This window comes from Chelmon rostratus, chromosome 4, assembly GCF_017976325.1.
Source record: "Chelmon rostratus isolate fCheRos1 chromosome 4, fCheRos1.pri, whole genome shotgun sequence".
Lineage (NCBI taxonomy): Eukaryota > Metazoa > Chordata > Actinopteri > Chaetodontiformes > Chaetodontidae > Chelmon > Chelmon rostratus.
This window is the reverse complement of record NC_055661.1, coordinates 8,228,479-8,249,177: the sequence shown is the minus strand read 5'-3', so window position 1 is coordinate 8,249,177 and position 20,699 is coordinate 8,228,479. Positions and strand designations below refer to the sequence as shown.

The window sequence follows — 20,699 nt, the reverse complement described above, 5'->3', positions numbered from 1 at the left end:
GGGAGGAGTTGATGCCCTGCAGTCACTTTAGAGGAATTTGTGAAACGGGACATCTAATGAAATGCACGCCGGAGTAACCATGTACACACACTGCTATGTAGAATGATTTAGGCTGACGGATTTGTTGAATGTAGTTATTTTCGTGTGTTACTATTTCACTCATATGTAAGAATCATAATGGCTCACTGTTCAACAAAGTTATCATAAATGAAGAAAATGTGATGAGGTTTTCTACCTCAAAAATAAATAAATGAAGAGTAAAAGAAACTGGCTTGACATGCTCAGCTCACGCGCCTAGATTCTGCCACTGGGTGGCGACAAATATTACGTAACAGCAGCTGGTTTCACTTTGTTGTTGTTACGTTGGTCAATCAGAGCTGTTGTTCTTCTGGTTGACCGCCAGGGGGCGACGGAGAGCGGAGGCGGGCTTGGTTGAACACCAATCAAGCTAGCAGCTGTCATTAGTGTACATCCGTTTAATCCACACTTACTTCAAAATGAAAGGGATATGGATCCGTTGCAGTCAAAATGTGATAAAACTCACAGAAAAATCAGATTTTAACAAAACTTCACGCCTACACTTAGGTTGTATACCCCTGGAAATAAAGTATGTGTTGTTACATGGGAGAAGGTAAGAGGTTAAGATAATATATTTCTGAATTTATTACACTTATGAGCAACTTTATTTTCCTTATAATTAAAAGAGATTGTAAAAAGCAAAAAAAAAAAACTTTCTCAGAGGCACTGAGAAAGGATTAGAAATAGATGATGCAGACTTTGCTGCACAACTAAATTTAAAAGTGCATTGCTTTCAAACTCTCAGTTTAAGAAACACCAGTAGTATTTATTGTGTCTCAGTTGTGGAAGAAGTATTCAGATATTGTACTTCTGTAAAAACTGCAATAATAGAGTGCAAAAATACTATCCAAAATTCAGTATAAAAGTATACGGTTCAAAATACCACTAAATTACCATCAGAATCACATACTGGTATACCATATTGCTGGACTATAATTAGTTATGCATTCATTTGTACATCACTTTAATGGTGGAGCTGATAAAGTTTGGACTAATTGCAATCATGTTGGATTGTTTAATCTATATAGATATATAATTATTCACAGTGTTTGTTGATCTATATTTTGTAATAATAATCTATATTTAGAAAGTAATGTACCTGAAGTATAAAGTTGCATAAAATGCAAGTACTCAGGTACAAGTACATTAAATTTGTATTTAAGTACAGTACTTAAGTAAATGTACTTGGTTTTACTGGCTATTGGTGTGTCCAATGGAAACATAGCAGTCATGAAGATATCCACATGACCCAGCAGTGCAAATGAGAACATGCCAGATTACGGGGATAAACAATAACATCTAAGTATATTTAGAATGTACAACGCTTACTTCAGAAGGAAAACTATTTTGTCTAGATATCAGGTAAATATTGATATAAATTGTATTGTCTCTTTCCTTTGTGTTGAACCACAGCTAAGGCTGATATTTGATATTTGATTTCACTGCCTTCGTCTCTACAAATCATGAACAATAACAGAGACACACCATCATTAGACCTATTTGCGAATGTCTGCTTTTACATTAGAATTCATAAAAGTAGTATACATCTGTTGCACAATAAATCTGTACTTCGAAGCTGGTTTTAATGTGCAATGGGTAGCTCAGTGTATGCTTTTATTTTGGAAATTGACAACAGGAAGTAGCTCGTAGCTCGCCGTTACCCGTTCAATCTGTTGTCCCTGCTTGCAGCTTCACCGTCATCCCGCTACACAACACTGCATCTGTACTACAATGCAGCGGGGCTGTAATGTCAGCGGCGGGCAAGATTAGAGCATCTTCACAAGAGTGCTGAATCTGTTTATGGATTTAATGATGATGAAAAAGAAGAAATTCAAGTTCAAGGTGGATTTTGAGCTGGACGAGCTCTCGTCGGTCCCCTTCGTAAACGGTGTCCTCTTTTGTAAAGTCAGGCTGCTGGACGGCGGGTTCTCCGAGGAGTCTTCTCGGTGAGGATGTTTTGTCTTAATACAGTCACAAAAGCGAACACTGAACCTGCCTTTAGCTCGCAGGCTAACGCTTAACTAGGAGGAGCGCTCGCCTACAGTGTCGCGTTGCTCGCTAACCAGCTAACAGGCTACACGGCGAGCGTTAGAGACGAGCTACCGTCGGTCAGGGGTCTGCCGCTGTCACGGTGGTGCTTCGGTTGTTTAAACTCAACGTCCCCTTCCAGCCAAAGCCATTTTTACTGAGTACGTTAGCGCTCGGCGGAACTGTTAACCAGACGTTAGCGTCGTCTGGAGAAAACAAACATTAGCATATGTGACAACTGGGGCTGTGTATTACCTTTAGGTAGTTGGCATTTTCTCCATGTTCAAGGCGACATTGTTGGCATTTCACAAGCTAACTTCCTCGCTGGTTGAGGAGTGGATTTCTGTGCAATGAGCAAATTCGTAGGACCGCTGAATCTGTTGATGCTTAATCAATAGAGTGAGTTATGACATGTGTTGTCGTTGGCCTGTGTTTAGACATGAAGTTAGGACTGAAGCAGGTGGGAGGTGTCTGATTTTCCCCCTCAGTCCTGGTCTTGATTATAACTGATGAGGCAAACGTGAGGACAGTGCAGTTGTGAAACCCTGACAGTCACTGCAGGGCAAGGCTGTCCCAAATTTCTGCCTCACAGTGTGGCAATACTGTCCTGTGGAAATGAATGGGAGGCTGTCATATACTGTAGTTGTTTAAAAGAGGAAACTGAAATAGTGGAGGCCACATAGTTTATCATGAAAGGATGTGACCCTGTACCCATTGTTCAGATTCCCCCCGCGGTCCTCAGTGTTGTGATGAGAGCTGCAACAATTTTGGTTATCGGTATATCAGTTTATCTGAGTGAAAAAAGGTAAAAATTCTCAGATTCCAGCCTTTTACATGTGAGTATTTTCTCGTTTCTTAACTCCTCTCTGACAGTAAACTGAATATACTTGGGTTGTGGACACAACAAGACATTTGAGGACATCACCCTGGGCTTTGGTTGGGAAACACTGATTTCCATTTTCTTCATTTTATCTTCTTTGTACAACTAATCACGTAAAAGAGAAAATAATCAACAGATTAATTAACAATGAAAATAATTTTTAGTTGCAGCCCCAGTCATGACAATGCTATCATAACTGTCCATCTGAAACGTCTCCTCTCTAACCTGTTTTGAGCTTTGACTCGTAAGTTACAGTTAAAGTGGCTTTTATCACTCGTAGCCTTGTAGACTGCAAATGGAAAAGCAATTAGGGCTACAAGTGAAAGTTGTTTTCATTATTGAATAATGTTCAGAGTATTTTCTCACCTAATCCATTTATCATTTGATCTATTAAATGTAAAAAAAAAAAAATAGTGAAAAATGCGCATTGCAGCTTCCTGAAGCCCAAGGTTATTTTTTCAAAGTGCTTTCTTTGGTTGGCGACAAAAATGTGACACTTCACAGAATCTGGTTTATGTTTACATTGATAATACTGATAAAGGAAATTAGAAGATGGGATACCAAATAACAGGCCGCTACAGGTTGAGACAAGCAAAGGCAGTGATCTGCTCTGTAACCTGTTGGGTTTGTGCTCACGAATTAGACTGTCTTCTAACAGTGGACTGATGGGAAAGCGTTTGTTTTGGAGTGAGGCTGCAGAGATTAGATGGCTTCACCCTGTTATATAACAAGCCCTCTGTTCAGTCTACAGTAAGTAGCTCTTATAAAATGGCTATATAGAAAGGCCCAGTGTGTTGGACTTTGTGACTCAGGATGCGTCTAAGGTCATGGCATTAAGGTCATTTTAATATAGCTACAACTATCTTTGTACATTTTTTCACATGCAAGCTGCCACTGCAATTAAATGAAAGTGAAGAAACACAGTAAGAGGTTCCTGACTCCCATAACCCAGACGATGAAGCTCATTTTCACTGAAATTAAAGCATTATGCTCTGGCTCTGAAATCTTGACGCTAGCAGAATTCGTAGTCACAAGTCTGAGGATCGTTAAATTACGTTCTTTCTGCAGCAGTTTGATTTGTTAGAACTGCAAACTGTATTTCCTCTGACACTCTTTCGAGTCATCCCATCTGCGAGTGTAAGGGAAGTGAGGATTGTTGTTTTATGAGCCTTTCTTTTCCTTTGGTGTGGCTTGTCGTCGGGACTGCACCATTGTTTCTAACCAAGACAAGCGTCCCTTATTATGTAAGTTTGCTCTTTTGAAAGAATAACTTTTTAAGGAAAAATTCAGACTTTATCGTTTCATTGCTGCAAGACACTGGAAAACTACACTTTTCTGTGTGACAGTGTGTTTGCGAGAAAGTTTATGCCTGAAGTCTGACCGCAGCTGCCTTTTAAAAGGAGAGCAGCTGTAGTTTTAACAAGATATCTGACCCACGAACAGAGATCAGAGAGACAACCTCGGCTTGTGCTTAAAAGCTGACGTACTCACACTCACTAACAGCATTTTGCTTCTCTTAGAAGTGCTGTGAGTTATAGTACATGCAGTCTAACAAGAATTCCCGACGAACACAGTGTCCAGCTGGCTGGGAGTTCCCTCTCCGACTGTGGGAGTTCACTCTTGGAAATGTATTGACCTCAGGATGAAGTCAGTGTTGTTAAACATTGGTCACGCATGTACTGCATTTTATTTATAGTGAGGCTCGGATACAGTGCGCAACATGGGCCTGCATATTCAATCAGTCTTAACAGTCTTAACAGGGATCTGCGCACCCTGTTAATGGTTTAAGTCTTATGTCATCAACACTCATTGAACGGCTACATTTTCTGTCTGCATCAATGTGCACATGCTGGCTCTTGTCAATTTTTTTTCACTTGTTGCATCATTCTAATTTGTACTGTATTAGAGAGGAAAACCATCAGCTCTGCTTGCACTTAAATGCAGCAAAGTTGATCGGAATGAATGGCGTGTAGGCTGTCTTAACAGAAGGGAGACGGTTAGGTGAGTGGGAGAGGAGAGGATGCCAGTGAAAGATAGGCCATCTGGGCTATCGTAATGCTGCCCACGCAGAACACGCTTTCCTCTTTCGCTTCATCCCATCCTTTCACTGAGAGACGGCTACACCTCACTTTCATTTTAACCTCCCTTTATTGGCCGTGAATGTGTGCACATGTGTTTCTCACTTACTCTCATGCCAAAATGAGCTACACCTGTCACCGTCACCTTTGGATTCAGCAATCAAACGAATCAATAAGTTAAAACAGGACTGTAATTCATTAGCTTGTTTATTAAGCACATAAGCTTGTACTAGCCACTTGAATCAGTAGCCCTAAGCGGGGACGAGATGCAAGGATTATAAATCCAGTAGTTACTCAACCTAAGTGGTGCTTAGAAGGGGAGGGTGAGGGCAGGAGTATTCAGTTGGTTGCAATATGAAACCTCACCACTAGATGCTACTAAATTTTACACACCTTTACATCTGAAATCATTATCTGAAATTGCCAGTTGTAAATTGGCATTTGAGCCCTCAACATGCGTCCCTTGCACAACAAAATATGATATCTGACCTTAGAGAGCGTTTAAAGATGGTCTAAGCCTTTATGGTCTCCCCTTACAGGGAGCCAGTGCAGGCCAACTGTGTTCGATGGAGGAAACGGTTCTCTTTCCCCTGCAAGATGAGTGCCAACGCAGGGACGGGTGTACTGGACCCTTGTGTGTGTCGTGTGTCTGTCAGAAAGGTACAGTATGTGGCTACTGAGCTCCTTCACTACATAGCGTTGTTGATTACAATCTAATGTTTTGCATGCAAGGCTTCAGGCGAGGGGTTTTATGCAAAAATAAAGGCTGTTGTCAGAGCAGCAATTAAGAGAAGAGTCTCATCCTTGCTAACAGAATTGCTGTAGTTGGGATTAATTCTGGTATTGGTTACGTAGACTTTTATGTGGCAAATTGAAACTTGAGAGTGAAATGTGAACTCTGAAACAGCAGTCAGCAAGCACAGCATTCGGAGGAAAACAGACTCATCACTTGTGAAATCTTTTGCCACTCATCCCTTTGCCGTCCTTCAGCCTTTAACATGAGTGTGCTCCGTACTCTAGTTGTTTGTGTCATGTTAAATGGTGAGAAGAAATGTAATGTTTCTTTAACCTAACTATGCTAAAATGGTACATGACTTTTTGAGGAATGTTTTAATTCAAATGTTTATGCTTCTCCTCTTCAGGAGCTGAAAGGTGGGAAGGCATATGCAAAGGTAAATCCTCACATGCTCATGTTATCCACCCTCCATCCCCTAACCCAACCTCCAGGTCACCTAGATTTACAGTAATCATTCATATTTATGCAGATAGCCATGTGAGCCTGTAGCAAACAGATGGCCTTCTCTGCCTGAAGGTTGGCTCATCATGTCGTGCTCTCGTTTTCACTGTTTGAACGTAATTATTTGCTGAGCATCTTCTTGTGAATCTTCTAGACTGGATAAAATTTTTTTTCCCCTAAATATCATTTGGATAATGTATAGATAAGATAATATTATTGGAAATGAAGTTTGAAGTTTCTCTCATGTTCTGATCGCTGTCATATTATATCCAGAGATTGTCACAGTGCTGACTGGGCAAAACGTCAGTCTCCTGAGAGAAAATGAAGTTCATCCAGTGTCATTCCTTCTCCTGCAGCTTGGTTTTGCAGATCTGAATTTAGCAGAGTTTGCCGGCTCAGGGAATACAACCCGCAGATGTCTGCTGGAAGGCTATGATACCAAAAATACTCGCCAGGATAACTCCATTCTCAAGGTAACATTGAAGCAGCCACACCAATCTGATGTGACCCAAGCCTGATATTTTTCTCAACTAGGAACTAGGCTCAGAAAAGCTTTTTGTATGAACATCTAGGATTGCTTACAACAACAATGGCTAGGTTCCCATGTAGTCCATTAAATTGTAGCAGAAATAAACCTTTAAAGAAGAGCGGCATTAACTGTGGAATAAGAAAATGCAGATTTGGGCCTCTGTTTTTCCAGAGCTTTGAGGCGTAAGCGACAAAGACTGCATCCCAGATTTTCTTTCGGCTGTTGCTGGAAACCTCCAGCGAACCAGCAGCAGATGATCACAGTGGTCTTGAAGGCAAATAGTGAACAAGGGATTTAGCTGTATAGCTTGGTCCTCCACCCATTAGGGGCTTTGTGTACAAGGAGGAGGACCTCAATTGTAATTGTTACAGGAAGCCAGTGCAGAGCATCTTTAACTGGACTAATGTGCTCTCTCCTCTTGGTGCTGGTTAATAGCCGAGCTGCAGAGTTTTGAACAAGCTGAAGTCTCTCAATGTTTTTTTTTTTTTTTTTGGTAAATAGTAAAAAAAATCACCTTGTTGATGTGAGACTAGATCAGAATCAAGGAGAACACCAACAGTTATAATCTTAATTCAGGCAGTTAGTTTCCCCAGATTATTTCAGGAATTATAACACTTCCTAATTTATGACAAAACTAAAGAACCAAATGGAAATGCCTAGTGGAAATGTTGAGTGCAAGTGAAACCTGAACCAATTAACAAGTCTCTGTCTGTTCATAGGTTGTCATCAGTACACAGCTCATGTCAGGGGATCCCTGTTTTAAAACGTAAGTTAAACTAATGTTGTTCAAATTTATTATGGTGCTAAATCTGCTATGGTCTGCTGCTCATACTATATGAGGTCGGTCAGGGTTGGTCCAAATGTTGTGAATCTAACTATTCTCATCCTTGTGCTGAACAACGAATCTGTCCAGAGTTGGACATTTACAGTCTCCTTGACTCCGCTTTAACGTGATGTCCTCTTTGTTTTGTTAGAACAGCCATAACCATTAATGGTTACATACTAAAATACCTAAAAAAAAAAATCTTCTGCTGACTACATTTCTGTGGAAGATGTTCCAAGAATGCTGCTGTAGGCGTGGTACTGACATCTGTCAGCTCTGTGCTTTGTCAGACTAGGAAAGTTTCATGGGAACCAAACATTGTAGAATTATGCAAGCCTCAATAACTTTTAGCTAATCAGATTTTCACATGTCAAAAGCACAGAATGATTTCATCCTGCAGGTCATACACAGTACTTAAAGTTGTCATACTAGTTCCCGTAGGTGAAATGTACTATACTACCATACACACAGCCAGAGAGAAATACTGTTTTACCCGAGGGCAGAATTTGACCTAAAAATTATTCAGTAGCCTGTATGTTTATGCTAAGTGCTACATCTTCTTGTTTTTCAGCATGTATTTAAATACTGAGTATCTACAGTAGTATATATTCACATGTATTGTCACATTTGGCCATTGCCAGATACTATTCTGAATGCCAATATTTCATTACCTACCTCCATGAGCTTTCCCTAAGTTATTGTTTTTGTCTTTCTGACCTTGCTTTGTATCTTTTCTCTTTCTTAAGAATCATTTGAATAATTAACAAATTGAAATACGAGAAAGGAGAAAATGTCTTTTTGTCTTTCCGCTGTCATCAGGCCTCCCTCCACAGCCACAGTGATCGGGATCCAGGGTGATGGAGAGAGCCTGCTGGAGGAGAGGAGGGGAGGAGACTCACAGAAAGGCTGTTCTGGTGAGAACAGTCACGCTACATTACACTCCTTTGCTCTGCTTAGTCATCCCATTGGCTTTTCCAAACATTTGCTGTACAGATGCCCAATAGAGCACACAGCATTTGGAGTTTTGTTCCACTTTTCTGTCATATTTAACAGATACTGCAGCAACCTCCCTGTTTCATGATCTGCTCTCATTTGCTATGTTAAGGTCTTGCTGAGAATTGGTGTAGATGTACAGTGGAATGATTAGGACACATCACTAATAGCATTCAGGAAAGCTAAAATATTCCTCTCAACATTTTGGCTTTATCTCACAAGGCTGAAACTGATTTTCATTTTACTGTGATCCCATATTGTTTTGTAAGAGTAGCGTTGCTCAACATCACCTCATCACTTGCCATTGTTGTTGCGCGAATTGCTATTGTGTGTGGCCATTTAGCTAAAGCAAATGTAGCCAATAATAATGAAAACACAATGATAGATTTAGAGTAAGTCATTTGGCTGCTCTTATAATTTTAGCGTGGTTATAATCCATGCCTAATTCATATTAGGGAAGGCCATCAAGTAGTAATTTCTGATAGAGTGCTCTGGTATGTTTAATAAATCATTGCTTTACTACAGCTTTGGCAGTGTACAGCAAGTAAATGTACATACATCACTTTATTACGAGAGCATGAGCTCTGATTCACCTGCCCCCTGACATATTCTACCCCAGCGTTGTGCCCCTGAAGTACCGACACTGAAACCACACAGAGAACTTGCTGCTAATACAAACCAGCCATTGCCTGCTGCTGCTTTACATTATTAAAAGAATCACATTGGTTAATGACTGAGAGGCTTTTAATGTTTAGCAACTTACTTCTAAAGTACAGTGCAGACAAATCTTTGGGACATTTGCGCTTCTTTGTTGGCGTACAGGATCAGGTAAAGTGGTTAGGAAAGCTGCAGGTCGGTTGTTGAAGTCAAACCTCCAACACATCATGACAAGCATTTTACTGTGCTGTCATTGCGTACTGAAAAGCACTGGTGCATCTCATGCTGTGATTGCAGCATGGAAATTACCCTGAGTGCATGATGCACTCATACTTAATATGGCTAGTATTTATCTCCCGTCCAGAGCTATGAAAACATTTCTCTTCCATCTGCCCCGTTCTACTACATGTCATTCTCATTTCACCCCCCTCTCTCCTGTTCTCGGTGTGTTCATCTGTGAACTCATTGCAGTGTTGAATGCTTGTTCCTCCTGGAAGCTTCAGAGTGTAGTGCTCTTTCATGTATAATTTAAACTAGCTCTCTTTTAGATTACCTACAATCTGCTCTGACCCTGTAGGCTCTTACATGGTTAAAAATAGGACTGTGTGCAAGTCTGTCTGGGGGGTTGTGTGTTTGCATGTGTACACCACATGCGTATTTGTCCGCTGAAGATGATGCTCTTCCCCATCAGCATCATCATGCCATGGCTGTGCATGTTTATTTTACTTCTACACAAAAATTAAAAAGATTTGTAATGTTTGTCATTCTTAAGTCATTTTAAAAGAAAAGGGTACAAATATCAGTATTTCAAAGTACCTGTTTCAGGCAGTGAGCTTTGCACTCTGATTAATTTAGACAGTAGTACGCTATTATGTTATTTACACACTTCATGGTTACTTTACTTGGGTCGATGTGACATTCTTCTCCTATAACATAACCTGGGGATATCGAAAACAGGTTTTTTAAGAAATACTTCTAATATAACATGATAAAACACCAAAATATTGGGGTAGAAAGCAGTTGCAGGGTCATTTTTGCTCCCTCCATTCTTTGCAGACATTTGAACACTGAGCTGTTGCTTCCTGGCTTTCGTACATATAGTTCCATTTCAACTGTCAAAGCTGTGCTATAACTTTGCTTTTTGTTGTATTTTCCTGTATGTTTTGGAGTCGTACACATATTGCGCATTGTAGATAATTTAAGATAAGCTCTGATGTTGTTATCAAGGGCAAAATACTGTAATAGTATTGAATAAGGAGTTACCATGTGATTTTCTAGTCAATATGCTATATGTGCTTATTTTTGCCACAACTCAAGGAGAGCTACTGCTGTATCCAGATACATGGCAACTGTAGACACTCGCTCATTAACTCAGCTACACTAAAGGCAAGTTTGTGGGAGGCAGAGAGGAAATTTCTCTGTTGATGTAACTATTGTCTGTTGGCAGAAATAAGATCAGCAGCCAATTACACAATCCAGGTTGCATTGAATATATACTGTTTATGGTAGGCCTGTCACAATTATTACATAATCGCCTTATCATGATTATTTGAGCTGACCGCCGTGGTTTTGAAATCATTTCCATTCACCTGTAAAAAAAACAGAATGAAATGTCATATTTTCATCACTATTTCCACTTCGTTTTCCAATGTTTGAGGCTTGACCGGCCCTCTCTTAATGACGTCATCTCCTTTCACCCCGTTCTTCTGCAATGGTTTATTGGCACCTGAGTGAAGAATTAATGTCATCAGCTGTTTATCTTGAGGTGCTTAACTTCCGATATTCACATAATGGTCGTGGATGGAAACACACGGCTTTGCATTTTGTTTTGCAGGATGTGGATGGAAAGCTGGCTAATGTTAGACAAGTAGAAATTAAATTAGGTGCATTTCCATCAGCCGGTCGAAACAAATAAACTTACCAAAGCCTAAAGGTTAAACATGTTTTATACTATAATAGTGGCCCAAAATGAACATTAAAAAGACCATTTAGTGTATGACAATCAACTAAAATTTCATGATTGTGACAGCCCTAGTATACACTAATTGAGTCTACATGTACAAAACAGAAACTGGATTTATACCTGTGGTCTCAATCGAAATCTCTGTGCTACTTCCTGTGTTGAAGTGAAAGCACTGTAAGCAGCAAAAACTGTTTACATTTTTTCCTTTTTCCTTTCAATTTCTTTTTCCCCCTCTCCTTTTTAAATCTCTGTTCCTATACTTTCCTTTATTTTTGGCTCATCCATCTTCCCCATAGACCGATTGTGTAGCACACACACACAAACACACACCAACACATCAACATCAGACCAACACAACAGCTAACATAACCCTGTTCTAATGATTTTAATGATCACTGTCCTTGTCTTCCTTTTGTTTTGTTTTTTTTGTCAGTGTTTTGTCTTTTTGGCTTGGCTTATTAATAAATAATTAAATAAGTAAATAGAAATGGCCCTTGATAGGAAAAAGGTTCTCCAAAATTCTTCATCTACTCCAGAGATGAAGACTTTTGTGTTGGGTCTTGCAACAACTGAAATATCGGTTGCTTTGCTCATAAATTTACCTTCCACATCTTTGTATAGCAGCGGCAGACAGCATGGGCAGGACGATCACCCTATGCAGAGGAGGTCACCAAGCTGGAGGTGGTGTTGAGTGACATAAACGAATAACAGAAGAAAAGGCTGAAGTTCTGACAAGGCGCTTCCGATACAGAAGAAGTGTTTTCTGTTGGAGAGAATAGCACTCTGCTGTGGACTTTGGGCTTTGTAACTTTGCAGATATTTTGCATGTGCAAAAAGCTACAGTATATAACATACTAAAGGAAAGGGAAAACTCAAAAAGCATAATATGGCCTCTAGAAATAATGCCAGTTTTTAGCAATAGAACAGGCTCTCGCAGAGCTTGCAGGCCTTTGTCATCCCCTGTCTGTCTTTTATTCTGTTCTTTCCAATCTAGCAGAAAGTCGAGAGGGGAAGTGTCCTGTGGTTTCTGATGAGCTTGGGGGCTGCGGTCACTCCCGAACGTCCAGCTATGCCAGCCAACAGTCCAAACTCTCAGGTAGGGGTACACCGCATTTAGAAAATGTAAAAGTTTTTTCTGATTTTACTGTTTTTGACCTAGTGTGGATGGCAGGCCATGTGTAGCCAGTGAGTGACAGAATTAAAAACTAGTTAACAGCCTTAATTACATAACGCTTGCCTTTTGCTCTCAAATCGTTTTACTGGAGAAAATGTGTGTGAGGTCAAACTGAAAAAGTGTTTGACTAAGGAGAGGGGAAGTGATAGGATTTTTTTCCAGCGACACTCCACCAGCAGTTCAAACCTGAGGCTTGAGTTTCCATTGCAGGCAGCTCAGATGACTGTAATAAAAGATCAGAGGAAGTACAGAGATGCACTGAGAACAGCTCTAATGACCCTTTTATTTTGAATTTGAAAATGTATTTCCTGCCATTTATAACTCTTGATAGACTTATTTGAACCTCATATTAGTGTGTGGTAAATTTGCTCTTCCATGGCAGTAGTGAACAGATGCCCTGACATTTGTCTTTGTCGAAATGGCTTCCTGCAAACATGAAGAGCACGTGAGTGAGTGGGTGTTACTGCGACTCGACTGAACTGCTAAATCTTTTAACTCACTGCAAGTTTCAAATCTGCCTGACAGCACAGTAAAATGAATTTTGCCAGAAAAAAAAATACTGCGTGATAACATTAACACTGATTGACTTATGATTAATTAATGGCTTCTTCTACATATGTCTTTCATTAGGAAAGCAATTATTGGACTTTTATGTGCATATATCAAATCGATCCCTTGTTATTAATGTTTAAATGTAGATTAGACCACTGGTGCTATTACTACATAAGTGTGTTACATTATGCATGTACAAACTCCTTTCCACTGGGGCACTGTGTAAAATAGAAACAGAATGTGATGATTTGCAAAACACTGAAATCCCCATATTTACTTGAAAGTAGCACAAAGACAACATATCAAACGTTGAACCAGAGAAATTTCATTGTTTTCTTGAAATTTCCATCCTGATACCAGCAACACATTTTTAAAAAATGTTGCCACAGTGGCAACAACAAAAACAGATGGTGGAACATCTCACAGTTAATTAGGTTTACTGGCAACAGGTTAGTAACATGACTGGGTATAAAAGGAGCCTCCCAGTCTCTGAGTCTCTCTGAATTAAAGATGGGGAGGGGTTCACCACTCTGTGACAGACTGCACTGGTGAATAGTGCAAAAATTTCAGCATAATGTTTCTCAATGTAAAATTGCAAAGAATTTGAGGATTTCGTCGTGTACAGTACATAAATTCATGAAAAGGTTCAGAGAATCTGAAGAAATCGCTGTACACATGGGACAAGGCTGAAAACCAATATTGGATGGTATTGATCTTCAGGCCCTGAGCCGGCACTGCATGGAAAACAGAAACGAGTCACTGCATGGGCTCAGGACCACTTCCAAAAACCATCTGAGAACACAGTTCATCGCTGCAGCCACAAATGCAAGCTGAAACTCTATCATGCAAAAAGGAAACTGTATATAAACCAGATCCAGAAGTGCAGCTGCCTTCTCTGGTCTTGAGCTCATCTATGATGCACTGAGGCAAACTAAAAAACTTGTCCTGTGATCTCATGAGTCAAAATTTGAAATTGTTTTTGGAAATTATGGCCGCTGTGTCCTCTGGGCTAAAGAGAAGAGGGACCATCTGGTTTGTTATCAGCGCACAGTTCAAAAGCCAGCATCTGTGATGGTGTGGGGCTTCATTAGTGCACATGGCACATGGGTAACCTGCACATTTTTGCAGGCTCCATTAATGCTGAACCATATATGCAGGTTTTGGAACAACATATGCTGCCAAGTAGATGAAGTCTCTTTCCTTGCCTTGCTTTTTTCAGCAAGACAATGTCAAACCACATGCTGCACGTATTACAGCAGGGCTCCATCGCAGAGTCCAGCTGCTGAACTGGCCTGCCTGCAATCCTGACCTGTCACTCATTGAAAATGTCTGGCGCATTATGATACAAAAACAGTGTTGTTGAAAGAAGAGGTGATGCAACAGAGTGCTAAACAAGACACTGACCAAACTTTTTTGAAATGTGTTGCTGGCATCAAATTCTAAATGAGGATATAATTTCCATAAGTATTAATCTACGATGTAGAAATTAATGAGAATAAGCACAAGCCTTTGGATGACGAGGTGTGACTTTTAACTGGTACTGTACGTTCACCGGGTGGACAGAACACAGCTCCAAATGAATGATAATGGCTGTAACTGCCGCATGTGTAAATAAGAAACTTGTTTGCTACCAATTCTGCAACTTAAAAGGTGACACGGCAATGTTGTGATCCAACTTGTTTGCTGTCTGCAAGTAACCAAAAAAAAAAATCAGTTATTTGCACTTTCAATAACAGCTACTAGATTATTATATTATAAAAGAATTGCCCATCTTTCTCAGGCTACAGCACGGGTCACTCCCGCTCCTCAAGCATGTCAGAGTTCAGCCACCGGAGAAACCATTCAGTGGGAAGCACCTCAACGGGCATCGGCAGCATCCCAGAGCCCAGCGAGGACCAGGACAGAGAATCCAGACCCTGTCCTGCTCTACCTGAACACCCAGTCCCCACCGCCACCACTAGCAACCCAGCGGGTACCCCAGTACGGAGCGCCTCGTCCTGTGAACGACTCAACAGGTGAATCTTAATTTATTTGCCGAGCAGAGGAGCACAAGGAAATTTAATTTATGAAAAGCACATACAGATGTTATCATTGTCATAGTCCTATATTTAATGAACAGAAAGCAGTCAGTAAGCCAAAAAGGTGTGCTGTTGTCTTGTGATTAAGACACAGTCACAACTGAGTGAATGTCACACATCAGGAAGCAGCTGTCATGAATGCCGTATTAAGAAGATGTGTCATGATTGCTGTGGTATTACTGAATTAGCAGCATTAAGTAGCACTGGCAAGTGTGTGGCTGCTACAGTGAGTCGACTGAAAACAGGCATAATTTCCAGCTGCTCAGCTGGAATCCGTCGCCTCACTGGTTGACCACACCCCTGTTTAGCACTTAATGAAATGTAGATTCAGTATGAGGAACAAACTGTGCTTTCAGCAATTAGTGGTCAAACACGACGAAAAATGACTCTCCTGTATTCTCTCCCGAGACACCCAGTGAAGCAGGACTCCATGGAATCTCAACTTAAGAGAATGGACGACACACGGGTGGATGCCGACGATGTTGTAGAAAAGATTCTCCAGAGTCAAGACTTTACACCCAGCCTACTGGATTCCAGTGCTGAAGGTAATCTAAACATTGAGAGAAACAGAGTGAAGTGCCTTTTATAGAGTCTAGCAGTATCATATCTGTAGGTTTCATTCTTTGGGGTGTCAGTGTTGTGTATATATCCAAGCAGATTCACCCCCCTGCTTGTATTGTCTCTTCGAGAAAAGGTTAAGTTACAAATTGCAATAATTTTTTTCATACTCAAAAGCAAAAATGATAATAGATTACTTGATTGACCGGACATTATTAACAGTTTTGAAAACTGTTTTGTGAAAGTCATTAAGTAAACATGACAAACATTTGCTGGTTCCAGCTTTTCTAATCTCAGGATTTCCTGCTTTACTTCTGTTTTTATAATTGTGAATGGAATACTTTGAGTTCTGGACTGTTGAAGATGCTGCCTTGGGCTCTGGGAATTTGGGATTAGTATTGTTTATATGCAATACAGTAGTGGATTTTTGCCTGAAAATTGACTCAGGTTGTAAATTGATTATTAAAATATTTGCTGAACAATTTTGTGACCATCAACTAATCAGATAATCTACTTATCATTTTGTATCAGCCATTAGTTGCAGCTGTACTCTGGAGTATTCCTGTATGTGTTAAATGCTTAACTTAACAATATGGTGCTACCCCACGAGTCAGTCTGAGTTCTTTGAGGAGGAGGGCATTGTTTTTCTTTCCAAGGTCTCATCCAGCTCAAAGCTAGGAAAAGCTGCTATCAATACATGATTATTTTTAGATTGCCTAGCAACTGGCTGCTCCTCATGACAAGAATTACACAGGAGGGTGTGGGTGCTCTCTTTACTGACAAAATGTTACTACAACTGTGTCTGTTTCAGAGGAAGGCTTGCGTCTATTTGTTGGCCCGGGAGGAAGTACAGCCCTTGGCAGCCACCACCTTCCCACCAGGTGAGCCTGGGACATTCGCTGAACTCAAATCATATCAATTGATTTGTTTTTCATAGTACATGGAGAGGCTGGAGGTGGTTGTCAAAGTATTTTGTCAAAGGTTCAACCATTACTGGTGATTCCAACTTTCTCTGGGTAAGAGTGCACAATAACTGCTTTCTAGTAGAAAGCTACACAACATATATTATTATATTTACGCAGGTGTGTGTGTGCAGAAAACAGGCTGCCTGCACACACACCTGCTTAAATATATTGGTATCCCTGGTTGTTGGGCTGTTGGTAGTCAGTTGGAAAATGTTAATATATCCCAGGTAAAGAGGGAGAGGGTACCGGGGCGCTGGAATACACCAATGTTGGTAATAGGGGTCAAGGGGTTTAATTCAGGTAAAGTTTGTCATACCAGAAGGGGCTGTTAAGTATTTGCTATAGGTAAGGGTAATGGAACCAGTTACACAGTAATGATGGGTGGACAACTGGCCATGGCATTTAGATGAGGTTACCTATCAAGCCAGTTTGGCCAGCCACTGTAGTTTAACCTGAGCAGATGAAATGTAGATATAAGGCCAGGCCGAGCTGCTGAGCATCTGTTCTTTGCTTCAGTGAAGGTAAGAGTTAAAAGTACATTAGATCAGGGCTAGAGACTGGTGTCTCCTGTCATGGGGCCCCGTAGATTTCTGACAGCACAGCCTGATGCTGCAGGGCCTAGTGACTGGTCAAAACATCATTTAACATGAATGCTGGACTTCCATTGATTGATAAATGTTCTGTATTATACATTTTAACATTTAAAAAAAAAGGAAATGATATGCATTGTAAGTTTGTCAGCGCTACTGTGTGATATGGGAGCCAGTTATTTCATTGAGTTACTAAATTTTGCATTTCTCGTTATCCCAGGGTTGGTGCTGGAGCATACGAGCAGGTGGTGATAAAGCGTTAGACCCGCAGCCTCTTGAGGTGGAGTGACGCTGCTTACATCAAAAAAACTGGAGGCAGCGCTGCATCCATTTCAATCTGCATTCCTACAGCACACGTTACCTGATGAGCACAGTGTCTGACCTGACCGCTCTGTGAACAGTTGACGTGACAACAGTGCCCTCCTGTGTTCACATGTCCTACATGACACCGTAGCTCCCTGATAAGGTTTGTAAGAGCGAGAGGTAGACAGTTATCGTCTCAGTGTAAACATACAGGTGTGAATTAAGAGAGGTGAATAGATTATCCTCATCTTTTTGAGGTCAACATCTCGACTCAGCTTCCAAAGCCACTCTATTGAAACAGTTTGGAACTGGCAGAAAATGACTGAACGTTGTCTTCAGTGAAGGACGACCAGGACAAGCTGTGTGTGCATCATCAGAACAAACTGAAATCTACACTGAAGAGGAGTATGCGATGCGTTTTCAATACATTCCTTTTGTCTCTCTGTGTTTGTTTTGGACTTGCTTTTCAAACAGGACATTCTATTTAATATCTGCCTATAAGCTGCTAAAAAGCTTTAGTTGTTGGCACTCTGATAATTGTTGGTGTTTTGAAGGTGAGAGGCATCAGACTTGAACTATTTGACGTGTGAACGTGGAGGCTTTATGAATGTGTATGTGTCTACTATGTGGTAAGACCACTTATATCAGTAGTAACGGTTATCCTGTTATCTCGGATGAGTGGAGGGACATGACTTGATCTCTTGTATGGAATGCTGTATTTATACTTGGACAGACGAAATGGGAGAAAATGGCAACTTGCTTACTTGATTGAATAGCGGTCCTTGTCCATGTTTGTTTGGCACGCTGCTGAGGATTGTTTTAGAAAATTCCACAGTACTAGTCTGCCCGACAAAGGCAAAACGCAGTAACAGCGAATTTTTTTTTTTGCATTTTCTTCACCATATAATCAAATATAATGTTGAAATGAATAAATTCTTTTAAAATTTGCAGTTACCAGTAATTGGGGATTAAAACTAATCCAAACCATAGTTCTTTGTATTGCTTCCCAGGCCGCAGTAACTACACTTAAAGGCAAAACTAAATTTACTCACTGATTTTTTCCTGAGGAAAATTTAAATGAAAAATATTTATTTTGTTGACCTGACATCTGGGTAATTCAGTTTCTTATAATGCAGCTAACCCTCAACTATTTTAGGAGATCTCAGTAAAATCCACCTTTGCTTTTGAGTGAAATTCATGTGCTTTGGTGTAATTAAGCTACGTCCCTTTAAATCACATTTAAGTGTATTCAATTGTTAAGTATCTTATTGATTTCGATATATTAATAAATGTACAGACACCCATCAAAACAGATAAATTACTTCTTATCTACCGACTATGAATAATGAAAATAAAGTTTATTTTCTTACTTGGTTAAAAAGGACAGGGAAGCTGAAAGAACACATTTTCTTGGTACATGCTTTGTTTCCCCCTCAACTTCCCTAAAGGTCATCTGAACACAGACTGCAGTTTCTTTTTTATGTATGATTTTTGAGGTACAAGAATCACCTTCTGTCCAGCCCTTTTTCTCAAATTCACTGCTTATATATGTTGCTGCTTCTCTGCCTTTGTAGAGCGGTTAGTACCAAATTTGGGCTTTTATGATGAATCTAACTATAGAAGATGCCCAGCATTTCAGCTATGTATCCATTGTGTTAGTGAAGAAATGGAAGATTCTGTGACGTTTTAACAGTTACATTAATGTGCAACTGATGCTTACTGTAGTTTATTTCACTTTAGGACTGTACAGTGAAGGACTAGTTAAGTAACCCACTGCCATGAAGAAAATGCACCTGTCCTTAAAAAGACCCAAGGTAATAGTTTTGTGTGTGTACATCTCCTAGCATCAGCTGTCTTATAACCAGTCTAATAACCAACACAGTCAATACAGGACTAGTGCTACAAGCGGAAATATAATCAAACCCAGTAGTCTCATGCATGTTAAGTGTTTGCATTTCTATCTTAAGAGGAGATTAAATGCAGAAGTTGTTCAGTTTATTATCAAATTATCCAAAGTGCAAAACACACTGTTATTACCTGGGAAACTGTCAGGCCTATGCAGAAGGAGAATACTAGACACATTATAACGAGTGACAACAGACTGTACAGTATCTGAAATCTCTTGTCATAAGCCATAATAGAGGTATGATAGCTCCTCTAGATGAACTATATATATTTGTTATCAGTATCTGCACAAGCGTCATCAGTGTATGGTGTTTTAACTATACGTCCGTGTTCTGTTTCTATGTCAGTGTGTTCTGCATGAATACGATGTCCTTTTGTTGGTTTGCAGAACTTGACACACTGTCGTGTTTTTCCTAATTTGCTATTGTGCCATCTTAGAAACTCAATATTTCCACATCAAAGGAACAGTTCAGCTGGCCTATTTAGCATGCTGAAAATCATTTTGTTCTCATTACTTCATGTTGAAAGCAGATATCTGCACAGTGTATGATGTAACTGTAAGTCAGTGTTCTCATTTTGTTTTTATTTTTGGCGTGGTTTAAATGTCCTGTGTTAACTCACACGGTAACGATCTCGTCTTTGTTTTCGAATCTTTCATTGCAGATATTGTGCCATATTTTTGCTATTTTATTGTTAAGGACAAAAAAAGTGTTCCCACTACATAGTTAAGAGTGTTGAGTATATGATTTATGGCTACCAAATATCAACTGTTGGAGATTGTTTTGTGTTTTTTGGATAAAGATCAGTTGTTTTACCTGTGTGGCACAGGTGTGTTCATCTTGGTACCTAACATGTTGTTACAAACATGGTTTCTTCTTCTCTTCTGTGAAGCTATTGTCTATATGAAACTGTACAATGGATCCTCCTGTAAAGTGATGTTCTGCGCTGTTCTGACACTGTCCAGTGTTTCCTGTTACAGACTTGTTCTTTCGACCAACATTTGCTTCCTTAACAAGTGTAATGGATGCTTTAAATGTTTACCTTGCACTGTTGAATAAACCGTTGAAAACCTTGCGCATGTGTAGATTGCTCAAAACAATCACAATATGAACATTTAAGTAAACTCATATTTCTGAAACCAGCTGATGACCTGTGTTCAGACATCTGTTTTAAGCAATGTAACAAATCCAAAAGCCAAAGTTTCCACAGTGCAGCCTGGGGTTTTAAGTTTATTTTATTTTTTTGGAATGCAGCTTGGGTGCAACTCGTAATGTCCAGTAGCCACCAAGGGAAACAATGTGCTCATTC

General features: G+C 40.0%; 1 protein-coding gene across 2 annotated transcripts; it reads left to right on the top strand.

The window, feature by feature from the left end:
* The first annotated feature begins 1,805 nt into the window (after window positions 1-1,805).
* On the top strand, window positions 1,806-20,465 carry fam102bb (family with sequence similarity 102 member Bb). Of its 2 annotated transcripts, none has more exons than XM_041935084.1 (11): window positions 1,806-2,024; window positions 5,604-5,724; window positions 6,207-6,236; window positions 6,658-6,774; window positions 7,550-7,596; window positions 8,473-8,567; window positions 12,264-12,362; window positions 14,773-15,007; window positions 15,479-15,615; window positions 16,440-16,509; window positions 17,404-20,465. In XM_041935084.1, the coding sequence occupies exons 1-11, from the start codon at window positions 1,879-1,881 to the stop codon at window positions 17,444-17,446; spliced, it is 1,140 nt and encodes a 379-aa protein (XP_041791018.1). In that variant the 5' UTR covers window positions 1,806-1,878; the 3' UTR covers window positions 17,447-20,465. The 2 variants fall into 2 exon arrangements, with proteins under 2 accessions (XP_041791018.1, XP_041791016.1); XM_041935082.1 differs by having other exon boundaries at window positions 12,261-12,362.
* Window positions 20,466-20,699: the final 234 nt, after the last annotated feature.